The 22,815-nt window shown below is 35.4% G+C and overlaps 1 protein-coding gene across 1 annotated transcript in view; it reads left to right on the top strand.

The window, feature by feature from the left end:
- The first annotated feature begins 2,520 nt into the window (after positions 1 to 2,520).
- Positions 2,521 to 22,815, top strand: part of LOC134530698 (uncharacterized) — a 39,120-nt gene continuing 18,825 nt past the window's right edge. The window contains exons 1-5 of the mRNA XM_063365785.1: positions 2,521 to 2,762; positions 6,024 to 6,151; positions 9,671 to 10,010; positions 12,143 to 16,277; positions 19,217 to 19,392. Coding sequence (XP_063221855.1) covers positions 2,673 to 2,762; positions 6,024 to 6,151; positions 9,671 to 10,010; positions 12,143 to 16,277; positions 19,217 to 19,392 — 4,869 coding nt within the window. The 5' untranslated portion in view covers positions 2,521 to 2,672. The remainder of the gene's footprint in view (positions 2,763 to 6,023; positions 6,152 to 9,670; positions 10,011 to 12,142; positions 16,278 to 19,216; positions 19,393 to 22,815) is intronic.

Raw genomic sequence — 22,815 nt, 5'->3', positions numbered from 1 at the left:
AAACCACCCTAATCACAGGGACTCCGCTATTCGTTTACTTTTCTATATAATTTGTTGCAACCACAACTCTGTGACTGTATGCTGAATCTTACTCAGAGACACGTAGCCACAGCTTCAACCCGTTGATTCACTTTGCAATCTATCCTGGTCGCGCGTATTATTCGCCGGCGTTTACGTGTGTCACAGCGGTACGACAACGGACGCGGCCAGTAACAGGACCATCCAGTGTATCGACGTTGAATAAAGTGCAGTGTTCTGATAATCTGTTTATTAATTATTTTCAAGGCGTCCTGGGTGGCCTAAACAGCCCAGGTAATTTCTGAACGTAATTTTCAAACTCCGAGACGCACTCCTGCCTGCAGCCACGAGGCCGAACCCCCGTTAAAAACCTTGAGATATTTTACAATACTAATAATTAATTAAAAAGCTAAAACCAGGCAGCGGGAGTGGCGTCAACATATTACTTCTAAACAATCATAATGAATTTAAGAAAGAACTTAGAAATTTTATAGTTAAAATTTTTTTTTATTCAATATCAGATATCGATGATTTTTAACATGCTATTATTATGTAATACAGGCCTTTTGATATATTGATAATATAGGTAGGAAACTTTATTCATTGATTTTAATCTGTGATTGTAATTTGTAATGAGTGTTGAAAAAGGAATTTATGTATATATTGTAAATATGCATACTTTTATTAATTTGACTAAGCCAATATCCCCAAGTGTATTATGAAACACAGACCTTTTGATATATCTATAATATGAGAAATTTTATTCTTTAATTTTAATTTGTGACTGTAATTTGTTATGAGAATTGAAAAAGGAATGTATGTATATATAGTAAATATGTATACTTTGACGCCGCCGTCAGTGCTCCCTCTGAGAGCACAGGCCGTTATGTGTCCTCAACACCTGATAAGTGCCGCGCCCCGAACGCGCCCGCGCGCGCAACGTAGTGCAGTGCCCCGAACGGCGTGACGTCAGTCACGGCCTCCTACGTGTGCAAAGCGCCCGGCCGGGTGTGGCACTGCGCAAGGGTATTGTTTCTCATGCATTTTATAATATAAACAAAAACTAAGAAATCTAAACCATTCAATAATTAATGTTAATTAAATGATCATATGTTAAAAGGGTATAATTCACAAAACTGGCCGAAGTCACCTTCCCGCGCTCCGCAGTTTTCCCGCGGAATTTCCCCCCTCCCTGGCCCCGGCGGCCAGGGAGGTTAGTCAGTCGCCATCCAGCACTCGCCCGGGCCGGCAGCCCACGCACGGGGAGCCTTCAATTTTCGCGCCAACACCATATAACTGCAATAGGTAAATATAGTCCAAACGTTTTATATCAGCTCCCCGGTCGGCCCAAATCGGCCGTTAGCATCCACGCGCGGTCTTTTAATAATATGTGTATCCCATCAGGGATTTGTATAGTTTACGTAAGCAATTAGGTGACCTGTCGTGGCACCTGCGCCTCACGCTTTAACGTCCCACCACGGGACATAGTTCTTTGCCCACGCAGGGCGGCACTGCGCCGAACGCGACCAGAACTTTCGGACGAGTATTCACCTGGGACGTGCCACGGCCACGTGTGTGATATCGCTCCAGATTCCACCGTGTCCGTGCCCAGCTTAACGTGGCCCAGCCACCCCGCGGACTATCCGCGCATGCATATCCTCCTGTGCGGGACTAATCGCAGTAATTCAGTGTAACGTGTTTTAATAAGTAAATATTCTCTTGTGCGGGACTAATCGCAGTAATTCAGTGTAACGTGTTTTAATAAGTAAATCATTCTCCTGTGCGGACTAACCACAGTAATCTCGTGTCATGTATTGCCTTAATTAATTTGCGGGACCGATCGTCCACATACGTCACGCCACATCCGTGTACTCTCGCAGAGACCCTAGCAGGTTCAGGTGCGCGGAGCTTAGGTCGACGGTGAAGCGGCCAGTCACGTGAACGTGTGACCTGTAGAGTGTGCTACGTAATAAATCACCAAAAGAACTCGTGTGTCTCATTAGTAAGGCGTCCTGGGAGGCCATAACAGCCCGGGGAGTCCTTTGTCGCCGCATCCCTGCCTACTGCCACGAGGCCAGGAACCCTCCCTTGAGATTCAAAATTAACCTACCAGCTTAAATTTACGTAAATTCAGATTAGGCAACGGGGACGGCGTCAACTTATATTAATTCGACTAAGCCCATATCCCCAAGTGTAATGCTTGTAAGGGGATCTAGTGGTGGATTTTAATAAATAAAAAAAATAAAAAAATAAAATAGTTAGTTATTAAAATAACAAACGAAATTATTCTTGATTGGCCATTTTTTATATTCATCGAATAAATAATTATATATATTTCAATTAATGCGAAAATTTTACTTATTTTTTTTTAAATTACTTATACCTACCACTGCACTTACTGCAGACCAAGTTAAAAATGTGAGAATGTAAGGTTAAAAAATAATAGCCTACCCGAACGTATGTACGTTGATTTCCACTTTTCGATTGCAAGAGTTAATGTTGTATGTGTTTTCATATTATTTTTTTACATGCGAAGGCCGTCTGTGTTCTGTGAAATCGTGTTTCCGTAGGTTGAAGATACGCGGCATTATTTGAAGTTGTTTATTTATTCTCATGTGTTATTTTCTTATGTATCAAATGTGTTAATATTATTAATGGCTGTGAGCAAACTTCCTGAATGTGTACGATCACTTTTGAGGACTGGTATAGTTGTGACAACTCCAGCTCAAACGATTGTAGAACTGGTACAGGATTTTTCATTGAGTTGTTGTAACTAAAGGCCCTGTCACACTGTCAAATATATTGTCTCCAATATATTGGACAACAAAATTTGAAGGGTGATTTTGGATGAAATACGTCTTCAAATATATTGTATTCAATATTATTTGATGAGCACTGTAAAATATATTTGAAGTCATTTCACACTATCAATTTTCTTTGAGTGAGCTCGTTTTACCAAACATTCTGTAGAGAACAGTAAATGACAGTATTTAGAATAAAAACAAATATTTGGGTCAAGGAACGTGGCCTTTTTTTAGTAGGTTATATTCAAATTTAGGTATATTGTAATCATATACAGTTTAAAATTTACGTTATCCAGCTGTTTGCAATGCCTGCATTGTAAGTAAGCATCAAAGTGTTTCAAAAGCTGAAGCTGTAATTGCAATTGTAGCAAGTGTCAGTAAACTAGAAGAGAAATCTAAGAAAAGGAAACGCAGATGGTGGACGAGACAGTGGATACTTTCCCGGCAAACAAAAGGTGTTTTACCCCTTTTTGTCATGAACTTCTATACGAAGATGCCGATTCATTTCAGAACTATTTAAGAATGGATTCTGAAAGTTTTGATCTTCTTCTTTCAGTTGTGGAGTCTCGCATTGCAAAGAAGGATACTCATTTGCGCCAGTCTATACCAGCAAAGCAGAGGCTGGCAGTTACATATTAAGATTTTTGGCGACAGGGGAATCATTTACTTAAGTCCCTTATGTTCTCTACAAGTATTCCACACAACACCATCTGAAAATTTGTACCTGAAATTTGTGGTGCAATTTATAGTGCTCTTCAAAAACAATATTTAAAAGTATGTTTAGTAAGAATAAAACATATACTTAAATGTAAATCTGCAAGTAGGAATATCCCTTCTCATTCCCGCTTATTTTCTCACCCAACTAGCTGCTGTTGTATGGACACTTTCACTTGTATTTCATCAAAATTGTTCCTATATGTACTTTAAAGCGAACGTGTTAATTTTTGCTGTGTTTAGAAATTGGCAATTTTGTTTTATTTTGATTTAAGTGTATTTACTGTTACAAACCTCAACCTGGGCCTTTAAGCTAACTTCACCTCAGTCACATTATCTGTTTAAAATAATTTTTTTAATGAGATATTAGACCAGGTAGGTATGCTTGTTTCGTACAGCCTGGGAAGTATAGGCCTACTGACAAGGATCTGCTACACAAATATTTACATTCACGAAAAATGGTATTACTTTCAAAACTTAAATAATAATAATTAAATACGTAGGCAGAATTTTAATATTTCTAGGCCTTTCTTGCAAATCACCAGAGCTACTTGCTTACTCAGAGATGCTGCTTTAACATAGGTCAGTACCATCTATTGTTAGGAAATTATGAGTCTATATTCCAGAAAATTCCAGACAATACTTACAGAGTAGCAGCTATTGTGAAATAAGGTGAACAATGACTTATAAGAAAGATTGATTGGGTAAGCCAAAATAATTTTAGTTACATTAAGTCTCTGAATTGAAATATTTTAAAATTTATTTTAGATGTTATTAATTTGGATTTGTAGGTAAAAGTTCCGAAATGCATATCCTAGTTGATACCTCATTCCTGATGGCACATTTTGTACGCAATGCTTACTGTTTAATTTAGTGTATCAAAAATACCTGAACATAAGCAAAACTGGTATAGCAATCAAATCAAAAGTTGAATACAAGATGTTTTCTGTTTTTAAGGACCATAATATTCCAAAACTACAGTAACTTATTTAAGTCAAATATATTAACCTGCACTTCCGTACATACAGATTCAATTGGAGGAAAATATATGTACAATAACAGTTATTCCAGCAGGAAATAAAATAGTATTAGTTCAATTACTGCATTTCTTTCCCATGTAGTATTCGCCATTGCTGATATTTAAACTATCACACTTCGGAAACGGAAACAAAAGCGGCCGCTTTATTTTAGATAACTCTGATTGGCTGATCCCATCCAACATCCAACATATTTTAGAACCAGTCCTATACGTAAAATATTTGAAGGAAACTCAATCTCTCAATTAAACATGGCTGCGATAGTGACGTTTAACGTGACGTCACAACCCTCAAAGATATTGGAACCAACATATTGGAAGGTGTTGGAAGCTAAAATTTGACAGTGTGACAGGGCCTTAAGAGGAGATATTTGGTTTTAGACAGAATAATTTATGATTTCAGTTTTTTTTTTTAAATTTATTATATTGGTCTATTGGCATGCTTGAATCTGACAGGAGCGGTACAGTTTATTGGGTCAAATCATTTAACTGCTTTCACCCCCCTTCTTAAAGGTTCACACATATTTCTTATACTACGTCCCAGCGAGCAATTAAAGTTCTTGATAAGAGACATGCAACATGTGGAAAGGTACTGTAATAGTAACTTGATGAGAGAGGAACTTTTTCATGGAAAAAAATTTTGAAAATATTTTTTGAGTACTAAAAATATTGCTTGATTATTCTGCAAAATGACGGTTTTGAATTCTTGATGGATTCTGAATTACAATTTGGTATTTAGTAGGGAAGGGAAATGAAGTCCAGGAAAATTTAAAAAGCATTTAAATGGAGAAAATATTGAAATAAATATAATTATTAAAAATCACTTTAAGATATGAATGACCTCTGTTTTCATAAATTTTTACTTATTATTTAGGCTACTCATGTATAATTTGTGAAACCATATAATTTTCCTCGACTTCAGGGCCCTTCACAACTCATAGTTTTCCAGAATCCAGACTAAATATAAAGAATTAATACATTAATACATTGTCAGAATTAATACATTTTCACAATTTTAGAGTACTTTTAACTATTACTGACCTAAACTAACCAAACTTTTACTTTTGTCAGGATCACCGAGTTGTGCCCTCCCAAAATAAAAGACTGAATTTTTATAAGAATTTGACTTATTATTCTTTAACCACCTTCTCTTTACATAAATACGATCAATCAACGATGGTTTTACAGTCAAAGTAATTGGTGCGTGGATGTCCTCTTATTAAAAAATACAAACAAATAATGTTAATATTATACTTACAAACAAACGTTTGCTTTTTGAGAACCATGTGCCATTCTGAAAAGATTTTTTGAAATTACGTTAACCCTTTAATTTTTATTATTAGATACCCCATCAATGCTCCCATTTCATCTCATCATCTTTCATAGTCTTTAATGACTCTGATGTCGACAGGCTAGTAAGCCCTAATTAATTCATTCTAATTTTGTTCCAGGTATTAAATAGTATCGATGCAAAAGCCACATCCATTTCAGTGCGTGTTGATCTGCAGAATTTCAGGCTGGAGGTGTCTGATAATGGCTGCGGAATGAACCTGAAGGACATTGACAGAGTAGGCACCAGGTTTGTTGTAATATTTTTTTTGTTTAAAGTAAACTTTTTAACTTAGCTTGACCTGGAGTAAATTGTCATTAATTAGTCTCGCTGTGGGAAAGCCAAATGAGGGCCTGCTCGTAGGGCGGTTTTGTACTGAAAATGGGCACCACCGTAGGGAAATGGAACACGGACCCGGCTGAGACCCCTCTCAAGGTGTGACGTAGTCCATGTGTGAGCGAGATTCGGACCTTCTAAATTTTGGGTACCACTTGCCAAGACCTGCCCTGCTCTCAGCATCGGGTAGGCTATAGTAATGAACACAATGGGCTCTTAGGGCGTCCCACGTGCCTCCATACCATAGGTGTTGCACACGTAGACAAACAAAAAAATGACACAATTTAACTCACATTTCCAGATTTATTTAGAAGTTAAATGCTCCCATACACATATTTTCTTAAGCAGGTAAAAAGTCCCAAGGCCCGAATCGGTTTAAGTTACAGTGAGGTCCACACACGTGGTCACACAGAAACCAGTGATAAAAGACTCTTTAAGAGTTGATTAAGTAATTATTTAAAGATTTCGCTGGCCAAGAGTAGCCCAGAGGATAAACATAAATGATTCAAAAGACTTAATTAAAATAAACGGATGCTACTTATCAGTGCAGGTAAGAGATGATGTCCCCGGAGTGCTGGTGCGTCTGCTCTCGGCCGGTGGGCAACATGGCATCATTCATGCTGAATGAGGTTACCGTTATGTTATCACAATTACGTGTCAACGATTAGTTAAGATAAGACACATAAAACACTAGTACAAATATTGCATGCTTTCTCGCGGCTAGATTGCTTAGTAACATATAGTAATTTAAAATTTAGGATTTAAATAAAGTCTGGCTTCGGCTGGACTCGGGTCTGCCTTGGGATTGTTTATTGCTGTCTTTATGTTGAGCAGAATTATATGTAAAAATTAATAAATAAAACCTTTCCGACAGATCTGCCATGACACAAAACCCTTGGGACAAAAATTAAAGGTTTACAATATAACTTATGATTACGTAAGGGGATGGAGCACTGATGCTATGGCGCCCTCTTGCAGGAGTCTGTGGCGTACTATTTAAACATACGTCTGCATAACACACGCACATGTACGACGGCGGATTGGAACAGAGAGTGATGGTGGAAGGAGAAGGGGTCTGAAGCGGCAAAGCACATCTGGCTTAAGAGAGGGCGTAGCCTTGGACGATGTCAACTTAGTAATCAAAGAAGTGTGCATTTCAGCCTGTTTTTTTTTTGGTTTATTTTTAGCTATTGTGTAATTTACTGGTATGCCACAATCACTAGAAATCAGTGAATTTAGGAATTTGGGACGAAATTATTATTAAAATTAGAAATGGTTTATTTAATATGAGGAATGTATCAGTCCCCAAAACAATTCAATAGAAAACTAAATTATGTTTATTTAGGTACCTAAAATAATTTTGAAGGATCATCTGAGATATCATAGTTATGATTATTTTATTTTCTTTAAAATTGATCTAATGTTTGAATGAAATTTTTATATAACAATGCAGAAAGAGACACTTTTTTTGGAATTCTATTAACTTTGCTTGAAAGGTTTTTTTTTTTTTAATTATGGTTAGGGACCTAGGTTGTTGCAAATGTATACTTCAAAATAATTAAATTTATCATTACATTATTAAGTATATAATATTTTAAAAATTACTGTGTGAAATTGTTTACACATCTATGCATAAAACTGTAAACATTTTTGACTTTAACAAATAAATAAAAAACTTCCTAAATCAATAATTTGTATTTGTTATAGTTTTATTTTTGTAAATTATAACGTAAGGATGGGACAGTTGAATCTTCAAACTGTTGAATAATAACATCAAATCTGTAGTCTTCGAAAGGTTTGAGATTCGAGGAAAAACATTAGATTAAAGATTATATATGAAAGGAAATGTAAATAAAAAAAGTTCAACACTGACAACTTTGAAGTTCACTAAATCTATTATTTTTTCTATTCCGCAAGATATTGTGCTTTTAATATGTAATTATGTAAATAATATTGAAATGAGGATTTACGGAAAACTTGTGAAACATACATTTCAAGATTTGAATGTATTATCACCGCTATAGTTAATACTTTTTAAATTTATTTTTCATTACAGCAATCGCTCACTTAGCACAACTAATGTGTTCCTGAAAATGTTCATGATATTCGAAATCGCGAAATCTGAAGCATTAGTCTCTGTAAATAAAAAGGATAATTTACTTAATGTGATCCAAAATATGTAGGGAACTATCTTTTAATAATACAAATGCAAAGAATAATACTCAACGATAAATATTTTACACCATTTATCTTTATAAGCCTACTTTTGAATACTTTGTATGAGATAGGTGATGTACTTATCATCAGTCACTGGTTGTTTGTCCGCACGGGTGTGATCTGCAACTCACATCGTGTACCTTTCTACGAACTATCCAAACCATCCTTTACTGGCAGTGATACTGATATTACTGTCAGAATATTTATATTTTAATTTTTAAAAAATTATAGTGCTTAATTGCATATCACCACTTGGTTCACACAAATCCTGTCAGGCCCGAGATTTTTTGTTTCATTTCACCATTCATTTAACAAACTTTTCCATGTGAATCATCTGTTCATTTGTGTTCGGCATCTAATGTCAAATACATTCCCGCTAGTAAAACCAACAGCAACATAAATAAATGTTTGATAGAGTCCTTACTTCATACGATTGTGCGCACAGTTGACTTGCTTAAAATTAAAGTGCGACCAACATAGTGTGGCCTTCCTGACATTCTGCACGCCGTAATACTTCTAGTTTTGTCTCAAATACTTGAACACAATGCATTACACTCTCACTTAGAAGCCGTGATTCCAATATGATTACCACTGCAGGTGCTTGTACACTTACAGTTTCCAGCAGACGAATGGGTAGATGTTGCTATGCGTTTGTGCATGCGAGTTCCCTTCCAATGGCTAGACTGAATTTCATCATGACCCGGTCTGTGGCTGGGTGACAACGGTATGCTCGGCAGCATACGTGCGGACGTAAAAACATTTGGTCCTTTACACACCATGCCGATAGCATAATCAGACCTTTGCGTGCATCTCTTCCGCCCTCGAATAACTAACTGTATGCTACGGCACATCTGTTTACTGAGTTGAAGCAGAATTCATGGCATCATGCCCAACTTTTTTTTGTCTGTGGCGATTTTGTGCTAACTGAAATTTACAGATGTGCTATTCAAGACTGGGGCAGTAATATGTATTAACATAGTGCAATTTGAAGACGTGCTAAGTGAGGGATTGGTGTGTTATATTTTTGACCTTTGAGACCTTGACTAATCACTATTATGAAGTGTACAGTATGTATTTGAAAGAATAAAATGTTAAGTGTAGTTAGGTGTTAATAATAACTTAACAAATAACCATTTTTAGTTGTTAAGTATTATTAAAATATTAATTTTGTATATGAAACTGTTTTGCTCTATATACTGAGTTGCATTCACACAGGTACATGACCAGTAAATGCCACTCATTGCAAGACCTGCATAATCGCCTCACCCACTTTGGCTACCGCGGGGAAGCCCTGGCGAGCCTACGTGATGCGACTGGCTTCCTGACCATCGAGTCCCGTCCTATTGGCAGTGACGAAACGTACTGCAAGACGTTCATCCGCGGCAAGCCTTACCGAGCCGCTGTGTCCGAGGTACAGCGGCAGTCTTTCGGGACAACGGTGACCGCTGTAGAATTCATGTACAACTTACCAGTGAGGAGGAAACAAATTAAGGAAGCATTAGATATAGAGGAGATTAAGTATCAGCTGGAGTGTATTGCAGTCATACATCCACAGGTACAGCATGTGATTGTGTTGATTGTTTATTTTCATTGCATTAGCGCTGTTGTGGTATTTATGTGTACATTACTACCACTGTATATGAATACAATATGGTTGGGTTGGTTTCCCTACGACTTTTATTTTTATAAATCTTTGAAAAGTTTTATTTATAGTATATCTTTTCAGAGAGTGTAGACAACTAGGTATTAAAAATGCAGTGTTATTTCACATTCATGATTTCACACTTCAACATTGGTAGATGTGCCACAGCTGGCACTTAATATTCGCCTATTCTGTGATATGCTCGGCCACCCACAAAGACACACTAAGAAAAAAAAATGTTTTTGCAGTATTTTCAACCAAAAATTTTTTTGTCCACAACATTGTTAACATGATGGGATTTATAAAGTATATTCCTCAATTTACTGAAGCACTTTGGAACCTATGGTCACTGTAATGTTATCAGAAAGTTCACTTAGAAATGAATGCTAGCCAGTTGTTTATATTCTTTCCTTCAGACCTTGATTATTTGTGATGTTTTATTGCTAAGTACATATTACTTATGAGCTGAGTTATTAAATATTTCCCCAGGTTTCAGATATTTCCCATGAATCTAGTTTGCTTGTTCTCACATTTTGTCCATCTCTACCTAGAACTTTGTGTGGTTATTTTGTGTAATGCATTCATTTGTTATTGCTTGGATGTGCAACTCAGACATTTCATCCATACAATATAATAGATATTGGTGGGGGGATGGGTGATATCTTTTTATTTAAAGTGTGTCGCAAAGTAAGTGACTTTTGTATTTTTATTCCCGGTTTTGTCGGTTACTACTGTGAAATTCAAAAGTCATGTTTTCTCTTAATTTTTTTATTAGCTATGTTTAAGTTGGTTGTGTGTGGCTTTTGTAAATAGTTTTTAACATTGCTTGAGTGTGCAAGTAAAAACTATGTACCTACAATTATGTATTAAGCCACATGTACACTGGAGCAACTTGTCACATATATGTCAAACACAGAAACATGGAAAACTTAATTTTTTAGTCATTTGGTTTCAATGAGTTCTATTAAGAAAAATTGTGACATTGTTTCATTGCATGCAACTCTTCCTGGTTTCAACCATGTCACCATTTTTTTTTCACATTTTCATTCTAGTTTTCATTGTGGCTATTCATAATTATTCTGTGTAAGCTCTCTGTCTCAAATTCTGTATTGCATACCTCATTAGTGTCTGATGTTGTTTTGAACCAACAAACACACTGGTACTGTCTCTTTAAAACTGGTGGGTTCTACTTCTGAGCGAAAAAATGTGTAGGTTAGATAATTTTTCAAGTATTCACTTTTACTGATTCTTTATTATAATTGAAATTTGGTTCAAAGTTAGACTTAAGTCATTTCTTCTACGGTAGTACCATACCTTTATGCCAATTATCCCTCTGAAATAAAGCTATTCTTGAATCATTATGTACTCTATTTGACCTTTTTTATTTCATTATTTCTCTTAACATCATTGGTGATTACTCTCCAGTCTTTACTGTGAATTATTTTTTTACTTTTCCTGAACTTTCATTCATCTCCATGGCCTTTACGTGCTGTCGACATCCTTTGAATGGCTGTAGTACACGAAACTCATTAAGCTTCCTTCTTCTAGCCGTAGTACACACTGATACTCATTCCTTTCTGCTACTTCCACTATTGTTCCACTTACTCTTCACACTCTTTACCCCTGCGTTGACTGTTTGCAAGACTTCTGGCACTCTGTCCTTCATTTTTTTTGTGCACATTAAAGGCCTCATTTTTTTTACATTGCTCATACTTCTGTGTTGATTTAGTTACAAAAATGCAGATCATAAAAGCCCACTAGTTAAGTGCAGATGCTCACTTGTATTTTTTCATCATACTAGAATATTTCAAGGTTACAATGAATATTCATCTGCTCCTTATTCTATCTATACTTTGTGTGACAATTTTGTGTAATGCATCTAAGAAAGATGAATTCAATTTGATAAATTATGGAATTTCATAGTTTAAAGTTGATTTTGTGTCACCAGTATTTAGTCACCTCTGACAACCAACCATGTAGTATTTATTGTTTAGTAGTAAGATGTAAATTTTTATGACATTAATTTTTGTACTGTTGTCTTTCAGATCTCATTTCACTTACGTAATGACGTTACGTCTAAAACAATAATGCAATCTTACAGATGCTCATCCATTGTACAGGCATTTTCTTGCTTATTTGGTGAGAAAATAGCTAGCTATCTTGCACCTGTGCATCATGAGTTGAGTGGATACAAGCTGACTGGTCACATTAGCAAACACTCTCACACACTAAAACACTTGCAGTTGGTTTATGTGAACAGAAGACTTGTGCGGAAGACAAAGATACACAGGCTTGTCAATACGCTGCTGGCTAAAAGTTATATACTGAGACCGAATGGACCTTGGAAGAATTCACCAATCTCAAAGAACTTAACCTCTGCTTTTTGGCTTACTTTTCCTGCACGTGAAAAAAGAAACAAATTTGCTGTTTTTGTTTTGAACATACAATGTGCGCACACTAATTACGATGTCAGCTTTGAACCAAAGAAAACTTTCATAGAATTTGTAGACTGGGATGTGGTCCTTAAACTCATTGATGAAGGTGTCAGAAAGTTTTTAGCTCAGGAAACTATAGGTTTGATTGACGATAGCCCGTCTGTATCTAGAGGCAGGGACCATCAGAGCCAAATGTCTGTTATGCGGGAAATGGAGGACCTGGAGAAAGAGAGTGCGTTGGCCTCTGCAGACATACAAAATGCTTCTAGCAATGATAAAGATCCTACCCACATTGATGCAGATGATAGGAGAAAGTCCTTGGTCACTCATGGTGTAAGTGGTTTGCCGGCTAGAAGAAGGAAGCTTAAGTGCGAGCAGATTATTCCACAGTGTGCCATTCCAGAGTGTAGTCAGGAAGGATCCAACTCCTTAAAAAAATTTGCCAGTCAAAATGTTACATCACCAGAACATTTGGAAACCTTCTCTGAGAATCCATTTCCAACCACGTCCAGTTTGTCAGATTCAGCAGAACAGCGGACAAAAAATAAGGGTGCAGATAGGAATGCTCCTGCAGAAATTAATGAATCATTTCTTCCCCCTCCACCCAAAATACCTCGGACGAGATTTAGTAACAAAATTTTGTTGATGGAAAGCACTGATTCTGAAGACCCCATATCTTCAACTCGATGGATGCGTAATAGTGACAGGAGGTACGCAGATGGTCAGAAGGGCAAATACGTAGATGCCCACAAAAATTTGGACATGACGAAGGGTAAACTGAAAAATTTTTCGTTTAGCTTGAAGAAAAATAATGTCTGTCAAGAGAGGCGGATTTCAAAAAATTTAGTTGAGCGACACAAAATGCCAATTCTGAAAGGAGCTAAAAAAACTAAAGTGATAGGTACTTTAAAGAACTTTTCATTCTGTACTCCGAATAACAGGCATTGTGCAGCACAGCAGAGTGGTGAAGAAAACACCAGCATGGAAGCAATTGCTAGCACTCAGACAAATTTCTCAGGAGATTGTCATTCAGGTGCTGAATTTAGTTTCTCTGCTCCTGTGTCCAGAAGGTTGTCACGTACAACTACACACAAACCACTATTGCTCTCGAAAAGTTCTCAGACTGAGGAAGGTTTTCATGAATTTGAAACTAATAAAGAAGGAAATTTCCAGTCTTCAGTTCATAAACGAGACATAGGAATAAATGCTCCATGTGAAATATTGACTCCTGCTGACACTGTTTTAATTGAACCAAAATTAAATCATAATGCTGTGATAAAAGAAAATTCTGAACTGATTTCTCAGAAACCAAGTCTGACCACTGATGCTCCAAAAAAGTCACTAGAATTTTGTAATAAAGTCATGATTGTAAATAACAGCATTGCAGATGAAACTACCTCAAGAAAATGTACAGATAATTTGTTGAAGTCTTGTTTGAAAAATAACTTACACCTAGAACAATCAGTTTGTTGCAAGCAAGCAGCAAGCAAGTCAGTATCATTTAGTAGAAATTCAAAATGTAACATTACTGCATACACAGTAAAATTGCAATCTGATGATAAAAGAATTCTGTTGTCAAAAGATGATCAACAAGAAGCACCATATTTTCAAAGAGCTGAGTCTCAGTCATCACTTCTTGAAAATAAAAAGTTTTACATGACTAGTTCAGATTTTTTACACACCTTCAAAGCATCAGAAAAGATATCACTATCTCTCTTTAATTGCGATAGCTGTGGTACTGGGGACATTTTAAATAATCCAGCTGGTATTCCAGTAGAAAATAACTCAAATAGTAATTGTGATAATATTTCAAGTTTCAATGAAATTTACAGAAAATATTTAGAAAATAATGATAATTCTTCAAAACAGGGAAGAAAATTAGAAATGCTGGCATCAAATGGTGATTCAGATTCTGAAGCTAGATGTAAATGTTCAAACATACTATTGCATTTACATGATGATTTAAGAAACAAAGTTTGTGATACTCAGAAAACTAAAAATATAGTGGAGAAGAAAACAACAATTTATTTCAGTCCTATTGAAAGTGGAATGTTGTCAAGATTGTCTAACCAGTCAGAAAGTCCAATTTGTGTTGTTTCTGTGCCAGTAATTTCTTCAGATGATGACAGTTTCTGTGTAGATTCTGAAGCAGGCTTTAATGACATGAATAGCAAAAAGGAAGAAGAATTCCATTCAGTTGCCTTTTCTTTAGAAAAATGTAATAAAGATACAGACACTATCAGCGATTCTTCTTCCTTGTGTGGTTCTTCAAGTTCACTTGCTGATAAATTTCAAATGCATAAGGAAATAAACTTTTGTGGTTCCCTGTCAAATGCTAAAGGATACGAAAATTGTTCATCACGTCCTGGAAATAAAAAAATTAATTCTCCAGATGACTGTTCATATGATGTTAGGTTTGATAGTTCTGAAAATTGTGTAAGCTCAAAAGAGGACAGTATTCCTTGTGGACAGATATGTGTTTCACCTGCAAAGAATTTGAATGCTCAGAATTTTGGATGCGACATTAATGCAAAGGTCAATGGTAGTTTAAAACTGTCTAGTTTGTATGAATGTAAACAATACCATAAAGAACCTTTTACAGAAATATGTTCATTAGATTTTTTTTGTGGTGCCAGAGAAACTGTAAAATCACTTTGCAGCTGTACTTGTGGAACCAAAGAGGACAACAGTAACATACATGATACTACCAAAAAGCTTCCTTACGGCATTAGCAAGGAAGGTGATTCCTATGAGAAAGAGGTACTAAGGGAAAGAAAAATGAGTACGAAGAAGCAGGTCCTTCAATTGATTTCTTCAAATATAAAAATTTTGGCTCCCTCTAGTGACAGTAAAATGGTTGTCGAATCTTCGGAAGGTCAGTGTTCGGAAAGTCATTGCAGTGAATCTGGTACTGTTCAGAAAAGTGCAACTGTTGAAGGTGAAAACTGTAATACTCATCAAGAAATCAGAGATGAAACATCAGAGAGGAGTCAGGGAAGGCAAAGCATTACTACCTCCAAATATTGTAGAGAAAAGGTTTTGGTTGGCAACAGTAGCATTGACAGCAGTGCTGATGTGCTCACAGGACCAGAAAATGGAATGGAAAGTGGTGCAGAAGTTCAGATTAGCCAGACATGTAATGCTCTGTACAATGCTTGTGATAGCTTTGACAAGGAAAAAGATAACACAGACATAGTTGCTGGGGAGGTTCCTAATGCAGATGGCGACTTTCTGGCAACTTCTGTATCCTCGCAGATCCTGATTGAAGTAATGGACAAGGCAGTACAAAGCATGAGTGACAGTACTTCAGATCACAGCAAAAACCAGTTAGATTGTAACAGATTGTATACTGATGGGCAGAGCGCAAGTGCATCAGAAAAAAATCAATCTGTGCAAAACACAAGTAATGAAAAGGCAGCAGAAAAGGGTAACAGACCAGAAGATTGGTCAGAAGCCTTTGATAGCAGTGGGAAAAAATACTACATGCACACTAGAAGTGGAATCACATCTTACGAGGCACCGGTACCAACACAGGAACAGGCTACGTTCAAGATAACGAAGAGATATGATTTCCTGCCGAAAGGAATGTCTCCAATTCTTCAGCTGCCGACTAGCAGAAGCTGCGAAACTGCGTGCTTGGCCTCTGAACAGCTTGAAATGCTGGCTGAAGCAGTCTCGGAAGGTGGACGGTTGCAGAATGAATTGACGTCAGTCAAATGGGGTACCTCAGAAGCGGAGAAACCAGGTATGTTCAAGGTTCGAGCGAGTATGATTTTTATTGCAGTCAAATTTTTTGGATGATATGTAAAAATTATGTACTGTTGAAAGCTCAAGGTTTTTTTTAATCTTGTTTATATGATTCAACTTTTGGCTGTGGGAAAACTAAGCTAAAATAAACTTATAGTTTGAAAAACTAAAAAAAATCCACTTTTATTGTTGAATGAAATAAAAATTAAAAATTAAATTTTAAAATTAAGTTTTTTTTGTTCAACAGGCAAATAATGCACCACAACTCTGTATAACTAAAAGCGTGGGGTGCTCCCTTCTTTCATTTTCGTAATGATTATATGTTAAAATTAGTGATTGAAAATTTAAGACAAATGATATCAAGCACCCCACATTTTTAGTTATACAGAGTTGTGGTGCATTATTTGGCTGTTGGACCAAAAATTTAAATTTTATTTTCTAATTTTTAATTCTTTCAACAGCTAGTTTTTTTTTTTTTTTTTTTTTTTTAGTTTTTTAAATTTAAACTTTAAGTTAATTTTATTATTTTTAGTCTCAAAATAAAATCTCACCATGTTTGATACAGTTGTCATTACCCATTTTGTACTACATTGTTTACCACAGCACATTAGCACTACAGCACTACTACAGAACTGCAGACATTAATTAATTGATAAAAATTAAGATGACAATGGTTTTAGCTTGCCAGTTAAAAATTATTATGAAATTAAATAACAAACGTTTATGGTTTTTAAAAACTAATTTAAAGGATGACTGATCTAAATTTGTGAGTTCTAGGTAAAATGAGAGCTCTTGACCATCTTTTAAATATATGTCTACAGGCTTGAAACTTTACAGTGTTATTCTTTATATTACATACACATTAACTGAGCACGGGGTTTTCCTAAAATCAACCTCTAAGGCGTGTTTCAGGAGCATTAAAGATTTTAGGGCTTTAACACCTCCCCTGGCACATTGTCCACCATAATCTGACCTATTAGATTGGAAACACTCCAAACCAACAAAAGAATACATTTTTGAAATTCAGTGTCATTAACCCCTCCTCCCTCCGAGGGGGAGAAAGTTGAACCCCGGCACATTTTACACCATAACCTGACCTCAGAAACACTCTAAATCAAAAAGAATATATTTACCTATAAAATTTTTGAAATTTTAGTGCCTTACCCCTCCCATTCCCCGGGAACATTTTCCATCATGACCCGACCCTTTGGATCGGAAACACTCCAAATTGAAAAAGCATTGATTTTTAAAATTTTCAAAACTTTGGGTCTTTAACCCCCTCCCCTCTAGGGGCACAGTCGACCCCAGGGCAAATTCCCACCATGTCCTGACCTCATGGATACACAAAAATTATGGTTATTACCTTATTACCTATAGCTTGAAATTAAGTTTTTTTGACCCTCTGATCCCTCCCCCTGCAATCCTTTTCCCCTTAACAGTAAGGTCTTAAGTTATCTAAATATTGAATTGTCAGAGTTTCTTTATATGTATGCAAAATTTTAACACATTCAGACTTAAAATAATTTGGTAAAATTGAATGGAAAGGTTTGTTTACATAGTCCATTCATACATACAGGTCAAGCTTATGAAAGGAGGGTATAAATACATAGAGCCTTTACCTTGGATGTAAGAAAAAAAACATGCAGGAAAACTACAATTTCAAGGCTACTATTTACTGAACCTGTTAATATTATAAATAATGATATCCCAGTTAGCATCAAACTCTTTTTTCACTATGTTTACAATTCAAACATCTTCAGTTCTACACTCAACTCTCTACCACGCTTCCAAATAAATTCTCCACACTACTTCCTCTCTCACTCACTTGTTCTCAGGATTGCCAACTCTCATAGAACCCTTGTACATATGTTAGTTTTATGGACAACTTATAAATGGGATTAATATTTTTATTTATATATTGTCTGTTGTCTGAAACTATCTAAACCCTTTCATTCACTTTCAAATAATCAGGCATCATGTAAGAAAACTCACAATTATGTATTTTTCTGATTAAGGCTATACAATTTCAGTCATCAAAGTATATTTTTAAAAATTCTGTCTTGAATTATTTAGATAAAAATCATTGGATGACTTCTTAGTTAAATGACAATCACTTAGCCTTTAAATAACTTTATTTTGTATTGTTATAAGCAGAAATGTTAAAAACAATAACAAATACAAGAAATTAATATAATTCTGTAACTGAAAAAATATATAGTTATAAACTGGGAAATTTTGTTACCAGGAATGATACTAGATACAAATAGATTTAAATATTAAATCCCCATGTGGTTTTAGTCAGAGGAAAGAAAACATCTGCAACATAATAATATAGGTTGTCACAAGAAGTAACGAAAAAAGACACTGAAGGAAAGGTCACAAAATTTACACAACAGTACCAAAATAAACAGTAACAGTGTTGGAAGTCACACAATTTTAATTTCCAGGAGCCTTTACAAGCTTGCATTTTTTTTTGAAGCCTCACTCAGTTTATAAACACGAATTAAGTATAAATAGTGGAGACAATCCACTTGAATCATGTGGAAATCATATCTGAAATGTTTTCAGCTTTCTGACACAAAAATTGACTCATTCCTGTGAATAGTCTAAATCTATTTCATATATTTTTTTTTAATTTTATACATAAAAATTACCATGCGATAAAAATAGGTGTAAAGTAATTTTATTTATAGGTTCAGGAAAAGTTATGAAATTGGTCACCAGGTTTGTAAACAACTTGTAATAATGTTTGCCACATCATCTGAATGATGATTATCTAAGCTTACCCAAAAAATTCTGTCTTCCAGAACCTGGGACTGAACCAAACCCCAGCTATGGGACTTTTGTGACTAACTGATGAGTAAGCGATGGGTATTGATGTTGGCGGTAGCGAGGAAGCTGTGATGGATAACTGTTGTAGTTGTTTTATTTCCCAAGGCGTAGGCTCTAGCTGTATGGATTTGGTTGACCAACTGATGTGCAGTGCTGACCGGCGAATGGGATTTTGCGAGCAAGATGTCCCGAGCACCAAACTTACAGAGAAGAATGCAATCAAAGTTTACAACATTATGTTTCCACATTTGCTCACTAAAGATTCTCTTGTGGCTGCAAGGGTGAGTTGGGATACTTCGTATGTGCACAATGTATAAACTAGAAACTATCGTTTGGAAGGAGCTAACTTTAAATCCAATCTGTAGAGTCTCAGAAATTTTGTAGATTCATTAAATGCATGTTGAACTATAGTCATAAAAAGAAATAATGACAACTTATAAAATACGCATTACAATTTTGACACTCCTTAGTTAACATTGACATGTAGAGATAGGTAGTGCAGTGTTAATTTTACTGTAGAAAAACAAGAAATTGTTGATGCCATGTTTAATAAAATAATTTAGTGATGAAATTTTTACTGTAAAATCTTAAATGTTGAATCAGCTCAGTAAGATTAAGATTTGTTTTTAGGAAGTATTTACAGATTGATTTCTGTCGTTTAAGCAAAAACAAATATACATACATATACTTAATGTTTTAATATGTGTTTTAATGTGTATATTGTACAGCAACTTTTAGTTTGAAAAATACTTAAAAGATAGTACAGCATTCGTAATGCATTAGAGAACAACAAAATGTTATATATCTTTGACACCATGTTTGTTTCAACACAATTTTCCGGGCTAATAAATTATAGGTATTTTTAAAGTTACTATTATATCTTGTTATGACTATATAAAGTTTACCAAATTTATTCTAGGGTTGTTACACTACCATAAAGTTTACTTTGGCACACCAATACGCTTAGTTCGCGAAAGTTCAATACTAGCCTGAGAAATATTAGTACTATCTTATTAAACACAATTATAGTTAGGTTTTAAAATGGGGAAAATATTTTATCATTTTTCTCTAAAATGAATAATTTTTGTATATTTATCACACATAACATTTTTTTAAAGAATTTTATGTTAAATTTTTGTGTCAGAGTTTTGTATTATAAGTTAATTTTTAACAAATACATGAATTGGCTTGTTAGAATAGATGTTTAAACATCACTGGGAAGTACTGAAAGACTTGCTTACAATTTTTTTTTTTTTTTTTTTTCAATTTTGCTATGTGAACAAAATTTTAGTTGAATCTCAACTGTTGGCAGTCCCAGTAGTGCTATTCTGTTAAGTTGTTGCATTGCAGTTCTGGGCTCAATAAACGTATGCTCTTTAAGTGCATTCGCCTGAGCTTTTTATTCTTAACAGGAGCATATTCTCATCATCTTGTATATTTGTATGTCTGTGCTGTCAAACAGAAACCTAGAGGAATCGGGGGGCACGGCAGTGCCCCCGCCAAGTCTAGCGCGAAGCAAACACTGCCGTACCATCCTTTACTGGAACCATTTCGCCGCATTTTCAGGCCCCTATTTGAGAACCTCTGGATAAGACCAGAACGCAGAAATTTTTGTCATCCAGTAAGCTATAAAATCACATACTTAAATTAAAATTTCAAGTCTATAGGTTATTTAGTTCCGAAGTTAAGCGAAAGCAAAGTTTCACATTTATGACACTCACTCACTCACTCACTCATGATCATCAGAATATAACTAGTACTTCCCATAAACTCAGAGAGCTGAAATTTGGTACAGAGTTAGGGTTTAATGGCCACATAAAGGGAAAACTATAAAAACTAGGATAATCGAAGATCTGGAGTACCTAGTGACCCTTATTTGAAAACACAAGAGCCCAACCAAACTATTAAAGATTGACATACCGCCTTTACAAAAAATATTCAACTTTGTATGCCTCTTCATTTGAAGTCAAAAATCGAAGGTCTGAAGTATCTGATGAAGAACCTTCAGCTTGTCTCAGCTGTATTAGAGATATGGTAATGCCCCCTTCTACTATTGGTACATAAAAAAATTGACTGTCATTGCAAAAATCCAGCGTAGTGGGACACATCTTCTAATTTAATCTAGCTTATTGCTTCCCACTGCTGGGTGAATGCCTCCCCTTTCTGCTTTTAATACGCATATAAATAAAATTAAAGGAAAACTCTGGATAAGACTAGACTGGATTTTATACTTATACTTACAAGTTTACAAGAATAAATAGTCGAACGATTAACTTTATTCTACTCGAACATTACACAAATTAAATAAACAAATTACACTTAAATATTAATTAATTTAGCTCAAAATTTGTTCAAAATATAATTCATTGGACTAAGAGTGGCGGTGATACCCGCACACGTCGCTAGATGGCGCTGACTGTATTTTAAAACACGCTTACGTTTATTTTTCGATAACCTTATATGGCGAAGTGGCAACTGGCCGCGTTACAGTCGTTTTCGACATTCTTCTACTGCGCTTGAAAACGTTTGCTAGGGATTAGTAGGGATTATTTTCATTTCGTTGATTTCGCTTATTATTTCGTGAGGTTTGCTAAGGTTAATTAGCAGGTTGTTATTATTACAATTCGAAGATTTGAATAGGTTAGGAAATTTATAATTAGTGACGGATTACTGATTATTACTTAATTATTAGATTTAAAAGTACTTTTAATTGAATACTTTATTTAATAGTTAGTTATTTAGTACTCTTAGTTTTCTAGGTTTAATTTACAGTTAGGCAGTACTTCGAATCACGTTTGTGTTTATAAGTAAGTACTTTTCTAGTATTCTAGGTTTAGTTTATTTAGGTAGATATTACTTCGTTTAGTTTAAAAATATCATTAATATAGCTGTATTTCAGTACTAGGTAGGTAATACCTTTGGTACAAAGTTCATTGATAATTAATTATATTGACACTTGTCTAATAATTAAGAGTTAACGTTTTGTTTATAGTTTGTATAAATTGAGTAGGCTGAGTATAATATTATCTTTGAGTTTTTTTTTTATTAAGACAAAAGAAGTCTTAAAGATATAGGTTATTATTGTTTTAGTCTAAATATTATCGGTATTTCTGATTTGTTGTCCATATACTAAAGGTCGTTGTATTTATTGTTGTGTTTGATTTCGCAAGATAATATCGGAAAAAATGTCGATAATATTAAAAGACGACGATGAACTTAGTGGCTACCAAGTAGTTGGTATGCCCAAAGACGGGACTTGTCTCTTCCATTCAATATCTTTCTTGGTGTATGGTAGAACTGACTCAACTTGCAGTATCATATCTGCTATAGTTGCATACGTTGCTGAACATTGGGACGAAATGCAAGTGTACACGTGTGATGCTGATGGTGACGTATACACGAGCGCGCAATCCTACACGAGCGATATGATGAAACCCACTACCTACGGCTCAGCTTCTGAGCTTATGGCTGCTGGAAAAATCTTTCCCTTCACTTTTGAAGTGTTTGAGAACGTTATACTAAGAGGTTCCTTTGGCGATGCTGGCCAAAAAAAGTGTTTACTTTTACCGGTAGTTACTTAAGCGGCCACTAGGCGTAAATACCGCGCCGATCTTTCAGAAATTAAACCGTCTAAACCGTCTAAAAGAATAAATAATGAACGCGAATGGGCAATACGAAAAACTGTTGCTACTGTACAAGAATCA

The sequence above is a fragment of the Bacillus rossius genome, chromosome 3 (genome assembly GCF_032445375.1).
Source record: "Bacillus rossius redtenbacheri isolate Brsri chromosome 3, Brsri_v3, whole genome shotgun sequence".
In the NCBI taxonomy this organism is placed as follows: domain Eukaryota; kingdom Metazoa; phylum Arthropoda; class Insecta; order Phasmatodea; family Bacillidae; genus Bacillus; species Bacillus rossius.
Note: the sequence above shows the minus strand (reverse complement) of the source record. Positions and strands in the feature narration are given on the sequence as shown.